Raw genomic sequence first — 19,685 nt, forward strand, 5'->3', positions numbered from 1 at the left:
TGGCCTAGAAGGATATGTAGCTTCTAAGAGCTAAGCTTTGCCTAGTCCCTTGACCCCCACTCATTTCTGCCAAGTTCAGATTTTGCTCTCTAGAACACACTCAACTCACTTTTTTATTAATTCTCAATGTGGTGATCATAGCACTCCCTCCATAACAACCCTATGACGTAAACTGGACTGAGAGAGAATGAGTGGGCAAAAATAACCCAATGGGTTTCTGTAAGTAAGGATAGTCTTAAACCTAGGGCTCCCTTACCAAACCAACCCTGTGAAGGAGAAAAGATGTAATAGCATTCCAATGTCGTTTGACTGAAATAGTTTATTAAGCTCAACAATAATCCATCCTTTGCACAATTGGACAGAATTCACACTTCACTAAATAGATAAATGGCACATCAATAATATGTAAAGGGAGAGAAGAACTCTTTGAAGAAAAATAAGACAGATTCAGCATTACTGAAGATAAAATTTGATGAAAGGTCTAAGGAATCCCTGGCTTTTTCAGGAGTTGTTGTATACAGCTTCCACCATTGCCTATCATTGGCCATGCTGGCTGAGGTGATGTGGCAATCTAGTTTAACAGCATGTGGGGAGCCATATATTCCCCGCTCCATTAGTGGTGTACAGCCTCAAAAGGTGCCTAATCATCAATTCCAGGCATAAAGCAGAATGTTGATAACCATCAACTACTCCACTACATGAAGTTTTGCAATAGCATTTGAAATTGTAGTTGTGTTCGTTGTGAAAAAATGCACAGACCTCGTTAGAACTAAGCCCATGGTAAAAGTTATTCCCTCTCTTTGTCATCCTAAAACTAATTAGGAAAGTCTATTATGCTTTCAAACATTTGAATACATTGACAAACATTTGAATGCACATTCATCATACTAAATGATAGGATTCCAGAATCCAAGATTTTGGAAGTACTGGAAAAGTTTTGTACCACCAATGCAGGTAAATGGTGATATACTATGCTGTATCAATCCAAAGGAAGCTATATACATTTTATTCCCACTGAACCAAAATGTCCAAGGTTTTTTTATAGGCATGAGAAAGAGATGTGTTTCTTGAAGAGCATTCAAATTTTAAAGTAAGTCATGTCATACTTATAATTATACCTTTGTGGAACAAACAAAATAAAATTATAGTCTGACAGGCGCTTTCTTCCTCACCCAGAAATAATGCAGGATTTAATTGGGAATTTGTGAACTGTTGCAACAAACAACCACTTCTGTTTTATTTTATTGATATTCCCATCAAAATATACCTGACATAGCAGTTACCAATGAAACATTATCAATTCAGCACCAGTTTTTCAAAAATATAATGAAATATAAACTTTGCCAAAACCAAATTACATACAACATGAAGCAGTGATTTGGACAGCCACAGCTTAATTAAAAAAATCATACACGTGTTATCCCACACCCTTTTTTGGCAGCATTCTTTATTACGTATATGCTGTGCTTAGGTGCTCTTTCTATTAAAAATGGGGACGTTGCAGCAGGCACTACCAGGCGAAAAGGGCCTTGTTGTCTTCTTTGGAAAGTTCACACAAACAGTTCAAGAGCAGTAAGGTATCGCCAAGGAATTTAGCTGGGACAATGTCTATCACCATCTTTCTGAGATCATTAGGATTGTCATTGATGGGGTTAGAGCTGAGGTCAGGCCTTTGCTTCAGGATGCCATAGGTGTTGATAAGAAATTCACTAAACACTGGGTGGACATCAGTATGGTAGCCCATTTTCTTCAAGCGGGTAATCAGGTTGCGATAACGCTGGGTTATAGTTCGATATTTTTTCTCGTCTAGAGAACCATCTAAAGATCTCGTGGAGACCTAAGAATTGTCAGATATATATCTATGGTTAATATTTTATGGAAGTGTAAATCAGCCTGAATTTTATATAACATTAATAGGAGCAGAAAAGAAAAAAATGACAATTGTACAGGCTTTTTTAAATTTGTGAATTGGCTCTTATAGTACTATTACTGTAATATTTTCTGTTCAAGTTGGCTAATCTCCTGATACAACTCTGAAGCTTTGCAATTCTCTTCTTTGACACCTTAAGAGGCTACCTTCTTTTGCTCAATAATGCTGCCAGGTGGCACAAAAGCTGGACCTCTAAATTTTATTTAGGTCTACAATCTTGACAAAAATATCCATTTATCTCTAAGTGTTGGGATAGAATTACTTACTTGCTTTATTTTTTCAGGGATATTGGATACTGTGAATCCATAGAGCCGTGTGATTCCGGGGAACACATGTGCAAGAATACGCCTGTCTAACTGGAAAGCTATCTCTCCAACAATGCGCCCATTTTTCTTGTTGTTTTGAGCAATTTCTAAATCTAGAGGAAAAAGATAGACATGATCTTAGCTAGGAGAAGCCAAAAACACTTCTATGAAATAGCCTCTCTGTAATGAACTTTTCCCTTATTAGATTAAAAAAATACTCCACATTAATACTGAAGGAGAGTGAGAGTGGAAATTACTTAAACCACAAATCCTGAGCACATAATAGTCTTACTACAATGCAATGCAATGCAATGCAATGCAATGCAATGCAATGCAATGCAATGCAATGCAATGCAATGCAATGCAATGCAATAGCAGAGTTGGAAGGGACCTTGGAGGTCTTCTAGTCCAACCCCCTGTCTAGGTAGGAAATCTATACCGTTTCAGACAAATGGCTATCCAACATCTTCTTAAAGACTTCCAGTGTTGGGACATTCACAACTTCTGGAGGCAAGCTGTTCCACTGATTAATTGTTCTAACTTTCAGGAAATTTCTCCTCCGTTCTAAGTTACTTCTCTCCTTGATTAGTTTCCACCCATTGCTTCTTGTTCTACCCACAGGTGCCTTGGAGAATAGTTTGACTCCCTCTTCTTTGTGGCAATCCCTGAGATATTGAAACACTGCTATCATGTCTCCCCTAGTCCTTCTTTCTATTAAACTAGATATCCCCAGTTCCTGCAACCGTTCTTCATATGTTTTAGTCTCCAGTCCCCTAATCATCTTTGTTGCTCTTCTCTGCACTCTTTCTAGAGTCTCCACATCTTTTCTACATCGTGGTGACCAAAACTGAATGCAGTATTCCAAGTGTGGCCTTACCAAGGCACTATAAAGTGGTATTAACACTTCACATGATCTTGATTCTATCCCTCTGTTTATGCAGCCTAGAACTGTGTTGGCTTTTTTGGCAGGTACTGCACACTGCTGGCTCATATTTAAATGATTATCCACTAGGACTCCAAGATCCCTCTCACAGTTACTACTATTGAGGAAGGTACCACCTATACTGTACCTGTGCATTTTGTTTTTGTTGCCTAAATGTAGAACCTTACTCTTTTCACCATTGAATTTCATTTTATTAGATAGTGCCCAATGTTCAAGTTTGTCAAGATCCTTCTGTATCTTTAGCCTATCTTCTGGAGTGTTGGCTATTCCTGCCAGCTTGGTGTCATTTGCAAATTTGATGAGTTCCCCATTTATTCCCTCACCCAAATCATTGATGAAGATGTTGAAGAGTACTGGGCCCAAAACAGAGCCTTGGGGTACTCCACTGCATACTTCCTCCATGAAGATGCAGTTCCATTGAGGACTACATGTTGAGTGCGGTTGGTCAGCCAGTTACAAATCCATCTGGTGGTGATGCTGTCTAACCCACATTATTCTACTTTATCTAGTAGTAGGTTATGGTCTACCTTATCAAATGCCTTACTGAAGTCTAAGTAAACTATATCGACGGCATTCCTCTGGTCCTCTAATTTTGTTACATTATCAAAGAATGCAATAAGATTAGTCTGGCATGATCTGTTTTTGACAAACCCATGTTGGCTTTTGGCTATTACTTTGTTTGCTTCTAGGTGTTTGCTAATTCGTTGCTTGATTATCTTTTCCAGGATCTTTCCTGGTATTGAGGTCAGGCTGATAGACCTGTAGTTTCCTGGATCTATTTTTTTCCCTTTTTTGAAGATGGGAACCACATCAGCTCTTTTCCAGTCCTCTGGTAGTTCCCCGGTGTTCCAGGATCTCTGAAATATATAGTTCAGTGATTCTGAGATCTCATCTGCCAGTTCCTTCAGAACCCTGGGGTGTAATCCATCCAGTTCTGGTGATTTGAACTTGTCTAGGGTAGACAGGTGCTCACTTACCATTTTCTTCCCTATTTCAACTTGTGTTTCTAATCTGATTTCTGTGGTGCTGTTTTTGATAGGTTGGACTGTTTTATCACTTTGTGTAAAGACAGATGCAAAACATGAGTTAAATAGTTCTGCTTTCTCCCTGTTGCTTGTCACCTTCTTGCCACTTTCTCCCAGCAATGGACCAATTGTTTCCTTAACTTTTTTCTTGTTTTTAACATGTTGGATCCCAATGGCATCAGAATTCATTTATATTTGTTTATATAGCAGAATAAATATCAAATTTCTATTAAATAAAAACTGCGGTGATAATTTCTGGTCTGTTATCTGCTTGAAAAACTAGTTTATATTTAATTTCACTGAAATGTAATACTTATTTTTTTCATTTATTTGATTTATCTTGTCTTTATTTTTTATAAACTCAAGGTAGCATATGTGACTAATGATCCCGCCATCTATTTTCTTCACAATGACAACCTTGTGAGGTGAGTTAGCTGAGAGAAATTGACTAGCACAAAGTCACCCAACTACCTTTCATGCCTAAAGCAGGACTAGAATGTATGATCTACAGTTTCTATACCAGCAGCTTAACCACTACACAAATTTGGCTCTCAATAATAATATGTTATTGACTTCCGGGGAGTGGCCTGTCGCCGGTCGGCAGCTTAACAGAGCTGCCCCCAGAATTCAGGATCGTTATCTACTCAATATCAAGAAGATAACTCTTTTTTTCAGACAAGAAAAAAGCAGTGAGGAATCTCAGCTGGTAAGAATCTTCTTTGAAGTTCACAGTTTGTTTCTTTGTGAGCTGTGGACGGAGGGGGAGAATCAACCCAAAGCTGAGTCATTCAACTCCGACCTGAACTTCGCAGCTGTTATTCACAGCACGAGACAGGATCCCCTCCCCCTCAGGACAATCTTTAGAAAAGAGACTATTAAAAGTCAATACGAGCAAAGACCAACTTGTGAACTTTAAAATCTTTTCTCTATCTGAAATACCAGCTTCAATGTTATAAAAACCTCTTTTGCTTAATTGTCTTCAAAATGGCGTTTACAGCTTCTGCATCTGTTATCTCCGGCTTCCTGCTACAGAGGTAAAGAAATAATCTCTTATAATTTAATTAGAGCTACTCCCTTAAAGTTTTCAAGACTCTCTGTTGACTCAGACACATTCCAAACATTCTAAATGGACTTTCTCTTTTGAAATCCTCCGTAAAACCCCTTGGAAGAAAAAAAAAAAAAAAAGAAGGGAAAAAAGGGGGGGGAGGAATTTCTTTTTCTCCACATAGCACAGTGGATTAGTAATTTAGAATAAATAATTAAAACCAAAATATAATGGCATCCAAATCAACCTCTGTTAAATTACCTCCGAAAACGTCTCCCATACCTGGCACAAAGTTGCAGCCCCCACCATCTATGCCCCCTAGTGGAGATGTACTAACAAAAGAATTTTTTCTGGAAATGTTCAAAGAATCCAGAGAACAGAACTTTGAAATGTTTAAAGAATTCAGAGAACAGAATCTAGAAATGATTAAAGATTTCAAAGATGAAATAAGGAATGAGATGGAAGTTCTATATGACAAATTCGATACCAGGGTCACTAAAATGAATGATAATATGATGGGAATTGTAAATGTGATAACAGAATATATTTCTGGAATGGAAGATAATTTAGAAACTCTCAATGAAGCTAAAACTAACCTGATATCCAAAACTGAAGTGGTGGAACAAAAAATTGATAATGCTGAAAAACAAATTATTATGATACAGTACAAGCAGATGGAGCTTGCATTAAGAGTGAGGGGGCTGCGTGAAGAAAAGCAGGAGAACTTAAAGCAAATGTTTTCTGAAGCTTTTGACCGTCTGGTGGGAAAACCGGGATCCAATTTTGATTGGCAGATTGACAGGATTTTTCGTGTTAACTCATGGGCGGCAAAACAAAGGCAACTTCCCCGAGACGTGGTAATATACTTTGTTACAAGAGAATCTAGAAATATGATACTACAAGAGTCCTACAATACTAAGCTTCAAATTGGTGGACAGGACCTGATTGTTCTGAAAGAAATACCGCCTCAGATGCTAAGAGCCAGAAGAGATTATGCTTTTCTGGTGGAAGAGCTCAGAAGGCGCCAGATACAGTACAGATGGGATGCCCCATTCGGTATTATAGTTACAATGGACAAACAAAGATATCGTCTCAGCTCTGTATGGAAAGCTCGTGATTTCTATCATAAGATTCTGAAGATGGGATATCCTGAACCTTCGGGATATGGTGAAAAACCACGAGACGAACAAGATAAACAGCAAACCACACAACCATCAGATAAAATGTATCATCTCCCTCTTCCGGAAGGGCAAGGAGTCAAGGAAAAAAGATCCAACCGCAAGACCACCAGACAAACGGATAAACAAGCTACTATGCAACAATCTCAACAATCATTGGCCACTGACCAAGGAGCTACTGCAACAAGCTCAGAAGCTGTGGGAGGAGCCAAACCAAAGGTGAGACAGGCCTTGCGGGAGGCTCTAAAAAAGCTTCAGGCAACCAAAAATGACAACTAAGATTTTGACATGGAATGTTAACGGATTGAACTCTCCACAGAAAAGAAAGAAAATATTTCATTATCTTAAACAGTTTAAGAATGACATAATTTGCTTGCAAGAAACTCATATCAAATCAACCGATCAAAAATATTTGTTTAACCCCAAACTGGGCCAACATTTTGCGACCTCAGCCAAGGAAAAGAAAAATGGCATAGTAGTATATTTAAGAAAAGACATTAAAGCTGAGCTAATTGAAGCAGATCCCTTTGGAAGATATATTGCATTAGATTTAATCTTAGAAGGGAAAAAGACGTTACTTCTGGGAATTTATGCTCCTAATCAACAACAAGATGGATTTTATAGAAATCTCCATGCTAAATTAGTACAGTGGGATTTTGAGTCTTGTATATTAATGGGTGACTGGAATGGCGTGATCGACACCAAAAGAGATAAGAAGACAGCTCGCCCGAACACCAAATTTCGAGCTAAGTTACCCAAACCCTTTTTTGACATGCTGGACGACTTTGAATTGCGAGACGCTTGGCGCGAGAGGCACGCAGAAGAATATGACTTTACCTTTTTTTCCAATAGACATCAATCTCTTTCAAGGATTGATTTTATACTAATTACAAATGATTTACTTTGTAGGGTGAAGAAGACAAAGATTATGGCGAGAGTTCTTTCAGACCATAATCCAGTCTGGATGGAATTGGGAAGGGTAGCCCAGGCAAGAAGGTCCTGGAGGTTGAATGAAAACTTATTTAGATATGAAAAGTATGTTAATGATTGTAAAAAATTGCTATCGGAATATTTTGTCTTCAATATGAACAAGGGTACATCTTTGGAATATGTATGGGATGCAAGCAAAGCGTATATGAGAGGAGTATTAATGAATATAAATAAAATACATAGATACAAACAAGGGCAAAAACAAAAAGAATTGGAAGAGGAAATTAAAGGGAAAGAGTCAGAATTAACATTGAATCCAGGAGATACAAAGATTAGGGAAACAATTGCTATATTAAAATCTCAGTTTGATATGCTGATCTCTGACCAGGTAGCTACTAGTTTATTATATGCTAAACATAATACTTTCTGCAATGCAAATAAACCCGGTAGGTGGTTGGCTTATCAGATTAGAAAAAAAAGGAAAGCTCGAAATGTAACCAAATTGTGTCACAGAGGGAAGGAAGTGTTTCAACAGGAAGAGATTCAAAAGGTATTTCGGGAATTTTTTACAGAGTTGTATAAAGGGGACAAAATTAAGGACGGAGATATAGACAAATACCTAGATAAAGAGAAAATCCCCCTACTCAGAGAAGAACATAGGCATAAGCTGAACCAACCTATAACCTCTGGGGAAATTTTGCAGGCAATTAAACAATTAAAGTTAGGGAAAGCACCAGGCACAGATGGTTTAACAGCTGTTTATTATAAATATCTACAGTTAGAAATGGTAGAACCCCTCAGAGAACTATTCAATAAAATTCAATCGGGAGGGAAAGTGCCTCCCTCGTGGAAGACTGCGTTCATATCGTTGATACCCAAAGAAGATCAAGACCTCACCCAACCAAAAAATTACAGACCTATTTCATTACTTAATGTAGATTATAAAATTTTTACTAAAATATTAGCAAATAGGCTAATGGGGGTAACTCAGCAACTGATACATACCGATCAAACTGGTTTTATACAGGGCAGACAGATGAAGGATAACGTTAGATTAATTATCAACGCTTTAGAATACCTGGGAAAGAACAATCAAATCCCGGCCGCATTCATATTTTTGGATGCGGAGAAAGCCTTTGATCGAGTTAATTGGCAATTCCTGCTGAAGACATTGCAAAAAATGCAGATAGGAGATGGCTTTTTACGGTCAATTGGTGCAATATATCAGCAGCAAACAGCCCAGATCATTGTCAATGGAAGTCTGACAGACTCCTTTCAAATTGAAAAAGGTACAAGACAGGGCTGTCCTCTGTCCCCATTATTGTTTATTATAACTTTGGAAATACTGTTGAATAAGATACGGGGCCTGGGCGGTCTAAAAGGGATCAAAATTAGACAGCAAGAATATAAAATTCGTGCATTTGCGGATGATCTGGTTATAATATTGGAACAACCGCAGGAATCTAGTAGGGTATTATTGAATACGATCAATCAATATGGTCAAGTCTCGGGATTTAAAATAAATCTAGGAAAAACCAAAATAATAGCTATAAATATGACTATCAAACAGAAGGAAGAACTGGGGGCGACGCTAAGATGTGAGGTAGTTAAAAAAGTTAAATATCTTGGAGTTAATATCTCAATCTCAAATGGGAAATTATACAAGTATAATTATGAATCACTTTGGCATAGTACACAGTTGGAGTTGAAAAGGTGGGAAAAACTGCATTTGTCCTTGCTGGGTAGAATAGCGGCAGTAAAAATGAACATTTTACCAAAATTTTTATTTCTTTTTCAAATGTTACCAATACTTAAAAGAGATGCGAATCTTTTAGAATGGCAGAAGGGTATCAACAAATTTGTGTGGGCAGGAAAGAAGCCGAGGGTAAAGATGAAAATAATGCAAGATGCACGTGAAAGAGGAGGATTGAAATTACCTAACTTAAAATTATACTATGACGCAGTAGCATTATCTGCAATTAGTGATTGGATTCATCTAACTAATGACAGAATTTTGAATATCGAGGGATATGATTTGTTATATGGTTGGCATGCTTACCTGTTATTTAACAAAAAAATGGATAAGAAATTTAAAAATCACATCTTAAGAAATGCTTTATTGCGGGTTTGGAAAAAATATCAACATAAACTAAATGATAAAGTGCCCATGTGGGCAATTCCTAGACATGCAATTGAAAATATGAATGTAGAACAAAAACACGATAGAACCACCTATAGACAACTTCTTATCTCAGAAAGAGGGGTGATGGAACTAAAATCTTTAGAGGTACTTAAAGAAGAGAAGGTAGTTCAAACGTGGTTTCAGTATGGTCAACTACAAGCTAGGTGGAAAACAGATCAAAAAACTGGCTTTGTAAAAGTTGAGGATAATTTGTTTAAACAAATAAAAGATCAAAGCTCAATGCATATAAAGAGGATATATAATGTATTAGTACAGATGGATTCTGAAACGGAACTGATTAAGGATTGTATGATAAAATGGGCTCAGAATGTCGAGGAACCAATAATGCTTGAAACATGGGAAAGAATCTGGGTAAGGAATGTGAAATTTACACAAGCACAAAACTTGAGAGAAAATTTTTATAAGATGTTTTATAGATGGCACCTAGATCCTAAAAAGCTTGCCTCTATGTATCCAAATGTTCAACCTAAATGTTGGAGATGTGGTTCTTGTGATGCTACATATTTTCATATATGGTGGACATGTCGTAATGTTAAGGCATTTTGGATAAAAATATGGTGGATCCTGCAAAACATCTTTAAAAGAAGGATAAAATTTACCCCCCAGCTGTTTTTACTGGGTATATGCATTGATTTTACAGTAGCAGAGACTAATTTGATCCTGTATTTAATAACGGCAGCAAGACTCTTGGTGGCGCAGTATTGGAAGAAGAAAGATTTACCCACAATTCAAGAATGGACTTTGAAAGTTATGAACTTAGCCGAAATGGCCAAAATCTCAGCATATCTCAAAGAACATTCAAACGAGAGATACAAAAGAGACTGGAAAAAGTGGATTGATTACATAAAAAGTAAATATGGGACTAAAAAACTCCAGATAGCTTATGCTTAGTATCGGTAATAACTTAAATTGTTTAAAATTTGGGTAACAGTAAGAAGCTGAGTTCAATGTAGAGATATTTTAGACTGTGATTGTTCAAAAATTATACCACGTATGGTCTTTGGGAAGTCGGGGGGAGGGAAGGGAGGTGGGGATTTAGGGGGAGGGGGGAGGGGGGAAATACAATATGTGTTAAATTCCATGATTGTATTTGTATACTGTGGCTTTTCAATGTTAGTGCGAAAATAGTACAAACCGAATATACTGGAAGGTAATAGATACCGAAGGAAAGAGTCGAGTGAAAGAAGAAGGAGGGTGGAGAGGGTGAGAGAGAGGAGGAGGAGAAGGGAGGGAGGGAATGGAGAGGGAGTGATAGGGTTAGAAAGAAGGGGAGGGGAAGTAGGCGTAGAGGGGTGTGTGAGAAGGAAGAATGAAAGTTGGAGGGGGTTGAAAGAGGGTGTATGGCAGGCCAAGGTGGTATACTGGGTTTGTATTGTAGAGGGCATTTTCTATATAAATGAGGGCCGTGTTTATTATTCAATGTTATATGCCCTGATCAAGCACAGTGAATATGTGATTGTATAGAATGAAAACATAATAAAATATACATTAAAAAAAAAAAAAAATAATAATAATAATATGTTATTAATGTACAAGAAAGCAACTCTTAAATCATATTTAAGAAGTAAGGAGATCAGATACATTTTTAGCATTCATTTCAACATAAGAAAGAATATATATTGTTTATAATAAATTATGTGATATATGAATAAATATATAAATACATTTATTATATTAACATATAAAGAACAGTTGCTGGAATTTGGTATGTCTAGTTTAATGAAAAGAAGGACTAGGGGAGACATGATAGCAGTATCTCAGGGGTTGCCACAAAGAAGAGGGAGACAAGCTATTCTCCAAAGCACCTGAGGGCAGGACAAGAAACAATGGATGGAAACTAATCAAGGAGAGAAGCAACCTAGAACTAAGAAGAAATTTCCTGACAGTTAGAACAATTAATCAGTGGAACAACTTCCCTCCAGAAGTTGTTAATGCTCCAACACAGGAAGTTTTTAAGAAGAGATTGGACAACCATTTGTATGAAATGATAGGGTTTCCTACTTGAGCAGGAGGTTGGACTAGAAGTCCTCCAAGGTCCCTTCCAACTCTGTTATTCTAATTAATTATGAATAAATATATATTTATTCTTTTTTTTTGCAAAATGCAAAAAAGCCATATTTTATCAAAATACTTAATAATTCTGTCAATCAGCTTATCATAAGCTTCCACGATATCCAAAGAAATAACAATGGTCAGATCTTGCTTGTTTGGGTATAAAATATAACTGATAGCAGAAAGAAAGCCACTACTTTTCCATCATAGCATTTCCCCAGAAGGGAAAACTCCTGATATGACCCAAATAAAAGTCAGACTATAAGGAGTTTATAAAAAATTCAGCATTTCTTAAAGGGTTTCCTGCCTAGGCAGGGGGTTGGACTAGAAGACCTCCAAGGTCTCTTCCAACTCTGCTATTGTATTGTATTAAGATGCAGGGAAAAAGTGGTATGTTTGCCATCAGTTTACATTTACTAAACTATTTATTTGACTTTTAATTGTAAATGCTAAAATGGGAAGAGAGGAGAGAAAGAAATTAACAATGGAATATTTTAGGGACCATTCCTGCATAAAAAGACCAGGGGGAAAAAGCATTGCATAACAGCTCTACAGAGTATTCTAGTATTGTTACTAGTCATCCTTTTTTTACATTTTGTTTGTGTTTTAGGGAAATGAAATGTCCTTGGGGGCTCTGTAATAATAATGCAATATATTAAAAGTACCTAAAAGGGATCATTTTTATACTGTACTAAGGACAATATGAATTAAAGTGCATGAGTAAGAAAAGCTGCATGACTTCCTATTTATTTCTGGAAGCAGCATTTTATGTATACCTAAATTATACATAATACATTTTAAAAAGCAACAAAAATAATTATATATCTGACATGGATGGTTGGTGAATGGATGTGAGTTTTTACTGGTGCCTCAGTGTAGTTTATCATTTTAAATGGTTGTTTTTTCTGTATTGTGTTCTTATTGTTTTCACCATCCAGAGTTCATTTTGGGTAGCTCGGTAGTTTTACTATATAGATTTATTTAATTAATAAATATTTATAATGAGTAATACAAATATTAGCATATTTAAATTCTCAAATTTCTTATTCTGTTATGCAAACACACAAACATACCACACACAGAGGTGTGAAAACTCTAAAAATGTTTTGGCGGGGGATTGAGGGTTTCGCTTCACAACATCTGCAACATGAAACAACCACAAAGTCTCAGTATTACCATTCAGGTAGAACGTATGGAACTTCCTTGACTTGTCTGTAGCAGGTGAATCAGAGAACCAGACTCTCTTCTTCCGAGGCATCTCTTGCGATTCAGGCTGGTTTTTGTCTATGCTGGTGTCCAGAGCATTACCTCCTAAGCTATAGGACTGTTTCTCAGGACTCCTTCCTTTTGGGATGTTTACATCGTTAGAAAATGTGATCTGTGTTTGGGCATCTTCTTTGAGTGTCCTTGAAGAAGGTGATTCTTCTGCCCACAATGTTGAGGAATTGAGCTTCTCTTTTGGATTCAGGAGTCCTGTTTTGTAATGAGCTGCAGTTAAGCAGATTTAGTACCAGGTTACACAAAGAGTAATAAAACAGCAAATGTATTATAGAAATTCCTCTTACTGGGCACATCAGCCCAAAATAAATATTTTCCTCTCACTATTCTCCATATCTTCTGTGAATAGCTAGGCCATAAATAACCTGGGCTTTTATAAAGGCTGTGTCCTCTGCTCTCCCCTTTGAATTACAGTGCAATGAGAGGGGGGGGGCTCACCTTGTTGAAATTGTTGTTAGTGCAGTGTGCAGTTCATGTACACAGTTCATATGAGCACAAAGTTCATATTTCTCTATTAGAGATTTCCCAGTCTAATGGAAGTGATATCATGGAGAAAAACCTCATGAAGAAAATCTATCTTTGTAGTTGCTAGGAGTTGAAAATGACTTGATGATACATAATCAATCATCTAATGGAGAAATTACCATGCTGTGATTTCTTCTTCATCTGATAGATTTCTTTACAAAATCTTAAATCAAATAGATCTCTGTGTTTTTCCATTTAGTAACAGAGAACAAGTTTTTTTTTTCAGTTTCATTAGGACTCATTAAAAATATTTTGAGTGTTGACTGTTTAAATCTTGTGAAGTTATGACAAAAGGTTTGAGGGGTAAGGTCTTCCAATTTCTTGTGCAATCTCAACATGACTTTTTAAAAAAAGTTCAAAATATGAATGAATGAATGGATAATTTTCACAATAAAGGGTGCAAAAAAATTCCTAAAACATCGGGACATTGCTTTTGATATTTGTTTACTAAAATTTATTACATTAATAAGCAATTAAATGCCCAATATTACTTTAAAATGATGAAGAAGACCTTCAAAAAGCTATTTCCAAATCGAAGGAAAGAATATTCTAGAAGTAGCTTTATATAAGCTGTTTAAGCAAGTTTATTTATGGATGAAAGCTTAGATAAGGAACTGAAAATTACAGTTAGTATGTTAAATCTATTACACAGCTCTATTGTGCAACCATAATTGGAATATATTAACATTTTAGGTGACTTCATCTCTAAATTGGATCATGAAGATCTAAAAAACTGCAACTAGAGTTGTGCAGTTGACACTTAGATTTGTCCACAGATAGAACTTAGTCACTCGTGATAATTACTTTTACACTATATATTTGTTCTAATGGACTGAAAACAGAAAACATTCAGATGCTTCTAGAACAAACTCTAACCCATTAACTCTGCAAACATGTACCTAAAAATATATACATAAAGTGTTGGCATCAAATATAATTTCTCACCAACGTTAAATGGAAATGTTTGAACCTTATCACCACCAGGGAAAGGACCATCTGTAGCCCAAGACTTCCTTAACATTGATATGTCTGTGGGTTCTTCACGCTGTTTTCCAGGCATGGTAGAATATGGTATATTTGAGATGTGTGCAGATTTCCTATCTTCATTTCTAGATTGAACAGTAACAGGATCAGTATGGAACAATTTAATTGGTGACTGGGTGCTAGGATATGACATGTTGGCCTCTTTGGAAAGGATGTGGGGAGAATAATTATAATCTTTTCTGACAAACTGAGCTGAAAAGAAAAACAAACAATAGAAATAGTTACATGGATGTCATGTATGTCATGTACATATCTAGACATGATTTAGCAAAATACTTTTTGACATCATCAGAGCATATGCTATTTCTAGAAAACATTACCAGTGAACATATCTAGTATGATGTCTATTGATAGACCTGTCCTTGGAAAATTGACTCAGATAACAGGTTTATCTGGACTGATTGAAATGCTTCAAAATATGTACCCAGAAAGCATGCAGAAATCATCTAATCCTCACAGTCCAAACATACTTTCTTGAACATCAATAAGTAGTATTGAATTATTTTTCATACTGAATGTGACTTTTGTATCCCAACTGAACATCGTATTAAAGCAAGGACATTACTACAAGCAATTATTATCATCATTTTATCTGGGGCTTTTAACATTTTTGCATAGAATGGGGGGAGTGTGTGTGTGTGTGAGTGTGTGTGAGAGAGAGAAGAGAGGGAGGGAGGGAGGGAGGGAGGGAGCGAAGTTGGCCTAAGCCAGTGATGGCGAACCTATGACACGCGTGTCAGTGCTGACACGCGTAGCCATTTGGGGTGACACGCACAGGATTTCATGCGATTCATCCTTGGTTCCTGCACGGCCGCCGAGGATGAAAGAATCTGTGCTGGAGGAATGGGGGTGGGTGGGACGTGTGATCTCCCCCGCCCACACTCACTTACTGTATCGCCGCCGCCCCTTTCTGGGCGCAGGGGCTGCTGGTAAGGCGTGCGTGCCGTGCGCACACACATCATCAGCGCGGCGAGGGAGGACCCGCAGGAGAGGAGCGCGGGAACAGTGCGCGCCTCTCTCCAGTCAGGCCGGCACAGAGAGTCTACTCCTGGGACTGTCGGTTACGACTGCACCACACTTATCTCAGTTCACGGCAGGGCTGTGGAGTCTGCTGCTTCCAGCTCCACGTCCTCATCAACATGCCGCTCCGGCCCGCCCCCGCTATGAATATTCATATTCTTCGCCCTCGCGTCACTAGGAATATTCATAGCAGGGGCGGGCTGGAGCGGCATGTTGATGAGGACGTGGAGCTGGAAGCAGCCGACTCCACAGCCCTGGTTCACGGCACCCCAAACAAGTTCAATAATATCAAGGGCAACATATGAAATCGACTGATGAACAAAGAAGTTACTAAGCAGGTATGTTAAATAATTTGTTTTTGGTTTATTAAATACAATTATATATTGCAATTATACATTTTTGTAGTTTAAACTATAAATTGCGCAAAATTATGTTTTTGTCGAAGTGACACACAACGCGAGTTATGCTCGATTTTTTGCTGATTTTTGACACACCACGCCAAAAAGGTTGCCCATCACTGGCCTAAGCCCTTTGAGCAAACCAACCGGAAGAGCAAGGTCTAGGAACATGCATGTTGAGCACATAAATAAGAAGCTACAATTAATAAAAACCAGGATGGGTTTGATAAAGCAAATTTTGCTGATAATTATTACTAGCCTAACAATGCCATTGATGCAGTGTACTTGGTCCATAGCAAAGCTTCTGGCAAGAATGCCTTATGATATTCCTTAATAAAATAAAATAGCAACAAGTGGGTTGGATCAGATTTCTGCAAGACCTTGATGGACTTCTGTCAGAACTAAGGGCGAAATAAAAAGTTACCAAGTTTGTATATGATACAAAATTGGGAGGAATGGCTAGTATTTTGGAAGAAAGAGAGAACATTCAAATATAACTGAATTGATTTGAACAGTGTGTTGGAATGAGTAATACAGCTAGTCCTTGACTTACGACCACAATTGAGTCCAAAATTTATGTTGATAAGTGAGACATTTATTAGGTGAATTTTGCTCTATTTTATGAGCTTTCTTCCAACAGCTGGTAAGTAAATCACTGTTGTGTACTTAATAACATGATTGTTAAGTAAAGCAGGCTTTCCCATTGACTTTGCTTGTCAAAAGGTCACAGGAGACTGCAACTATGATAAATATTAAGCATCAAGCATCTAAATTTTAATCATGTGACCATGTGTATGCTGCAATGGTCATAAGTGTGAAAAACGATTATAAGCCACTTTTTTTCAATGCCATTATAACAGTCACTAAATAAACTGTTCTAAATGGGGACTACCTTATAGAGTTTAACAGAAAGAAATGTAGAACTGGGGAAATAAAGGAAAGGTACCAGTATAGGATTAGGTGAACTGGTTTGAGAGTAAAATGTCTAAAAGGAGATCCATGTGTTCTTATCGACCAATTCAATTTCTGGACCATACAAGATCTCACTGCAGGAACAGACTGTCCCACAAAGTGGTGAGTTCTACCTCACTGGAGACCTTAAGAGAGAGACTGGATGGCCAACTGCCAGATATGATGTACTGCAGTATATCTTATGATAGAAAGGGGGTTGTACAAGATTATTGTAAGGTACATTTCAACTTTACGAGTATGAAAGAAAATGTTCTTGTTCATAGAAAATGCTTCATGTAGTATAGCTAGTATTAAAGCTGTTCTACTACACCTTTTCAATTTTATCAAAATGTTTTATGTGAAAGTATCAGTTGACCTAAAGACAATTGGGTTATATCATGGACCATAGGAATGAAAGGATGCTGAATGAATGCTGATTGAATACCAAAGTGAGAGACCAATAGTAAACAAGTTTACTGATTATTTTGGCCATTTTGATGAGGTTTGACTCACAAAATATGAAGGAAGAGTAAATGGTTTGAAAGGAAGAGAAAACCAAAAAAGTTGTGGTTGGATGTACAGTAGGTGATAGTCCTCAAAAAGAAGGAGACGAAAAGCCCAAAGAAAGCAATATATAAACCAATCTACAGGTATGAGGGAAGGAAGTTATGCGTTAGAAAAGTATAGTAAGACATGGGAAGTATAAATACAATTTTTTTGTGTAGAATAGATCTTTCTTTTCCTTATTTTGTGTCCTTAATTTCTTTGGATTGCAATGTTTTCTTCAATTTTTGTGTTTTCTATAATGGTGTTTACCCTGAAAATGAATACTATGATAAGGATGCAGGGATGCAAGTAAAAACTCATAGAAATTAAAATTGTGAAACTCCTGAACATGTGTATGTGCATGTATGCACATTCATAAATGAACAAATCAGGATAATTTGTCATCCTCCTATTTAAATCATGTTTAGTCTTTCCTACTTGGCCCAATATACTTCCTATTATACAGATTTGACCAAAGTGTCTTGTTCCAATAGATGAATTCACAAAGGTACTACTAAATTGTATGTATTAACTTGGAAAAACAATGAAACATATTTACAATATTTATATAACAACTGCTTTTAACAAGCTAACTGGCATGTTTCTTACCTGTTTTTACTGATGAACCAGTATCAGTATATGAAGGAGAAATCTGAGGTGCTATGAACTGGGCCTGACTGTTGTTCTCACACTGCTGACTCAACAATGTGCGTAATTCATAATTTTCTCTGAGCAGCTTAATTTGATTTTTGAGATGTGCATTTTCTTCCTGAATTCTTTTTATCCACTCTCTTTCCTCTGTCATCCTCCTCTTCCTCACTGGTGAGGAAGGATTAATTTATTAGGGACAGCCTTGGCTAGACAGGTCACCTCAGTGTTTCAAGAGGTTCAGAGGAAATTATGAAGCTTAGAATGTTTCTACACAATTATGATGTCATGTGTTCTTAAGAGAACACTCGGATATTCTTCTGTAGCATTTTCTTTCAGACTGGCCTTTCTGCTGTGAAACAAGGTATGATTTGTATATAGAATGGAACAGTATGTCTAAGAGGCCTGGTCACATGGCACTGTTGAGAATAATGTCTCAAAATAGCACTGACTAAATCTGAAAATGGCTTTTTGAAAAATCTGACACTTTTTTTACTACAGACTTTCTTCACAGAGAACTTTTTATCAGTGATTTTGTTTTTCTTGTTTTGTTTTTTTGTTTTGGTGATTCAGAAGTATAGGGCATGTGATAATGAAAACATGGTACTATCACAGGTAGACCCATATTTTACTTTATTGTATTTCATTTTATTTTTATTATTTCTCAATTTATTCAGGGATGCTTCTCATTAATAGGAATAATAAGCCTGAATCTATTTCCATTCATTTCTGATCCCAAATCAGCATATCATCTGCTGTTGAATTTCAACGGCACATCTTTCAATGACTCCAGGAGCTACAGGAGGCCTGAAAAGAATGAATTGTCCATCTCTGGATACCCAATCCCAGGCAGACTATCCCAAATATTCCTGTGGAATAAGGTTATAAGAGGTACAAAATCACATCAGCCATCAGAAAGAAGTTTCCTATCAGGACGTCTTAAACAATAGATTGCCATCATGGAGGTTGGTTTAGATCAGTGATGGCTATGGAAGGCAGAGGCAGACAGTGAAGACCACGGTGCGGTGAATTCGACGATTTGTGAATACTGTGTGGCCAGAAGGGACAACAAGATGGCGGGTGCCATTACAGCCGGAGAGGTGAGCTCTCCGGTGCCCTCTGGAGCCCTCAGTCCAGGGGAGGGATCTTCATGGCCCACAGCTCCGAGCATTAAGAAAAGGTCTTCGTACTGCAAGCACCCTCCTAGGGCTGTGGAGAAGGATGAGCAGCGCATGCACAAGGCTCTGAACAAACATGTAATAAGGACTGAAATGGAAAGACTTACAGAGGTAGCAGAATTAGCCCTTTTCCATCCCAGTCTAGGTCTCCCTGCAGGCAATCCCCTCAGGCTGGGCACACACATCGCTCCCCAAGCTCCCACAGGAGCTCTCTTCCCCCCTCCCCTGTCTGCTGGGGATCCAGCTGACTTACAGGGAGATTCTTTTGATTGCCTTGCATCAGGCTCGGTGCATCTCCAGAGTAGCACCAGGCTTGCTCCTCAAGCAGGCCAACCTGGACCTGACTTGGATGTCCCCCAACCCTCCTCCTCTCTTGCCTGACCTCCCTGAATGTTTTAAGCAACTGATTTCACAGGCTATAGCTCAGGGGACAGCCTCGGGGCTGCAGCATAGAGAGCCACCAAATTTGCAGCGGGAATCCCGTGA

At 37.7% G+C, this 19,685-nt stretch overlaps 1 protein-coding gene across 2 annotated transcripts; it reads right to left on the reverse strand.

Annotated features, from left to right (window-relative positions):
• Nucleotides 1-1,341: 1,341 nt before the first annotated feature.
• Nucleotides 1,342-18,178, reverse strand: LOC148045589 (speriolin-like protein). Of its 2 annotated transcripts, XM_087715149.1 has the most exons (5): nucleotides 17,983-18,178; nucleotides 14,393-14,650; nucleotides 12,788-13,099; nucleotides 2,197-2,348; nucleotides 1,342-1,837 (listed from the first exon to the last, which is right to left on the reverse strand). In XM_087715149.1, the coding sequence occupies exons 1-5, from the start codon at nucleotides 18,176-18,178 to the stop codon at nucleotides 1,511-1,513; spliced, it is 1,245 nt and encodes a 414-aa protein (XP_087571275.1). In that variant the 3' UTR covers nucleotides 1,342-1,510. The 2 variants fall into 2 exon arrangements, with proteins under 2 accessions (XP_087571275.1, XP_087571276.1); XM_087715150.1 differs by lacking the exon at nucleotides 17,983-18,178 and having other exon boundaries at nucleotides 14,360-14,640.
• Between the last annotated feature and the right edge of the window lie 1,507 nt (nucleotides 18,179-19,685).

This window comes from Thamnophis sirtalis, unplaced genomic scaffold (assembly GCF_051295495.1).
Source record: "Thamnophis sirtalis isolate CommonGarterSnake01/CBP01778 unplaced genomic scaffold, rThaSir2_p1.2 scaffold_5, whole genome shotgun sequence".
In the NCBI taxonomy this organism is placed as follows: Eukaryota; Metazoa; Chordata; class Lepidosauria; order Squamata; family Natricidae; genus Thamnophis; species Thamnophis sirtalis.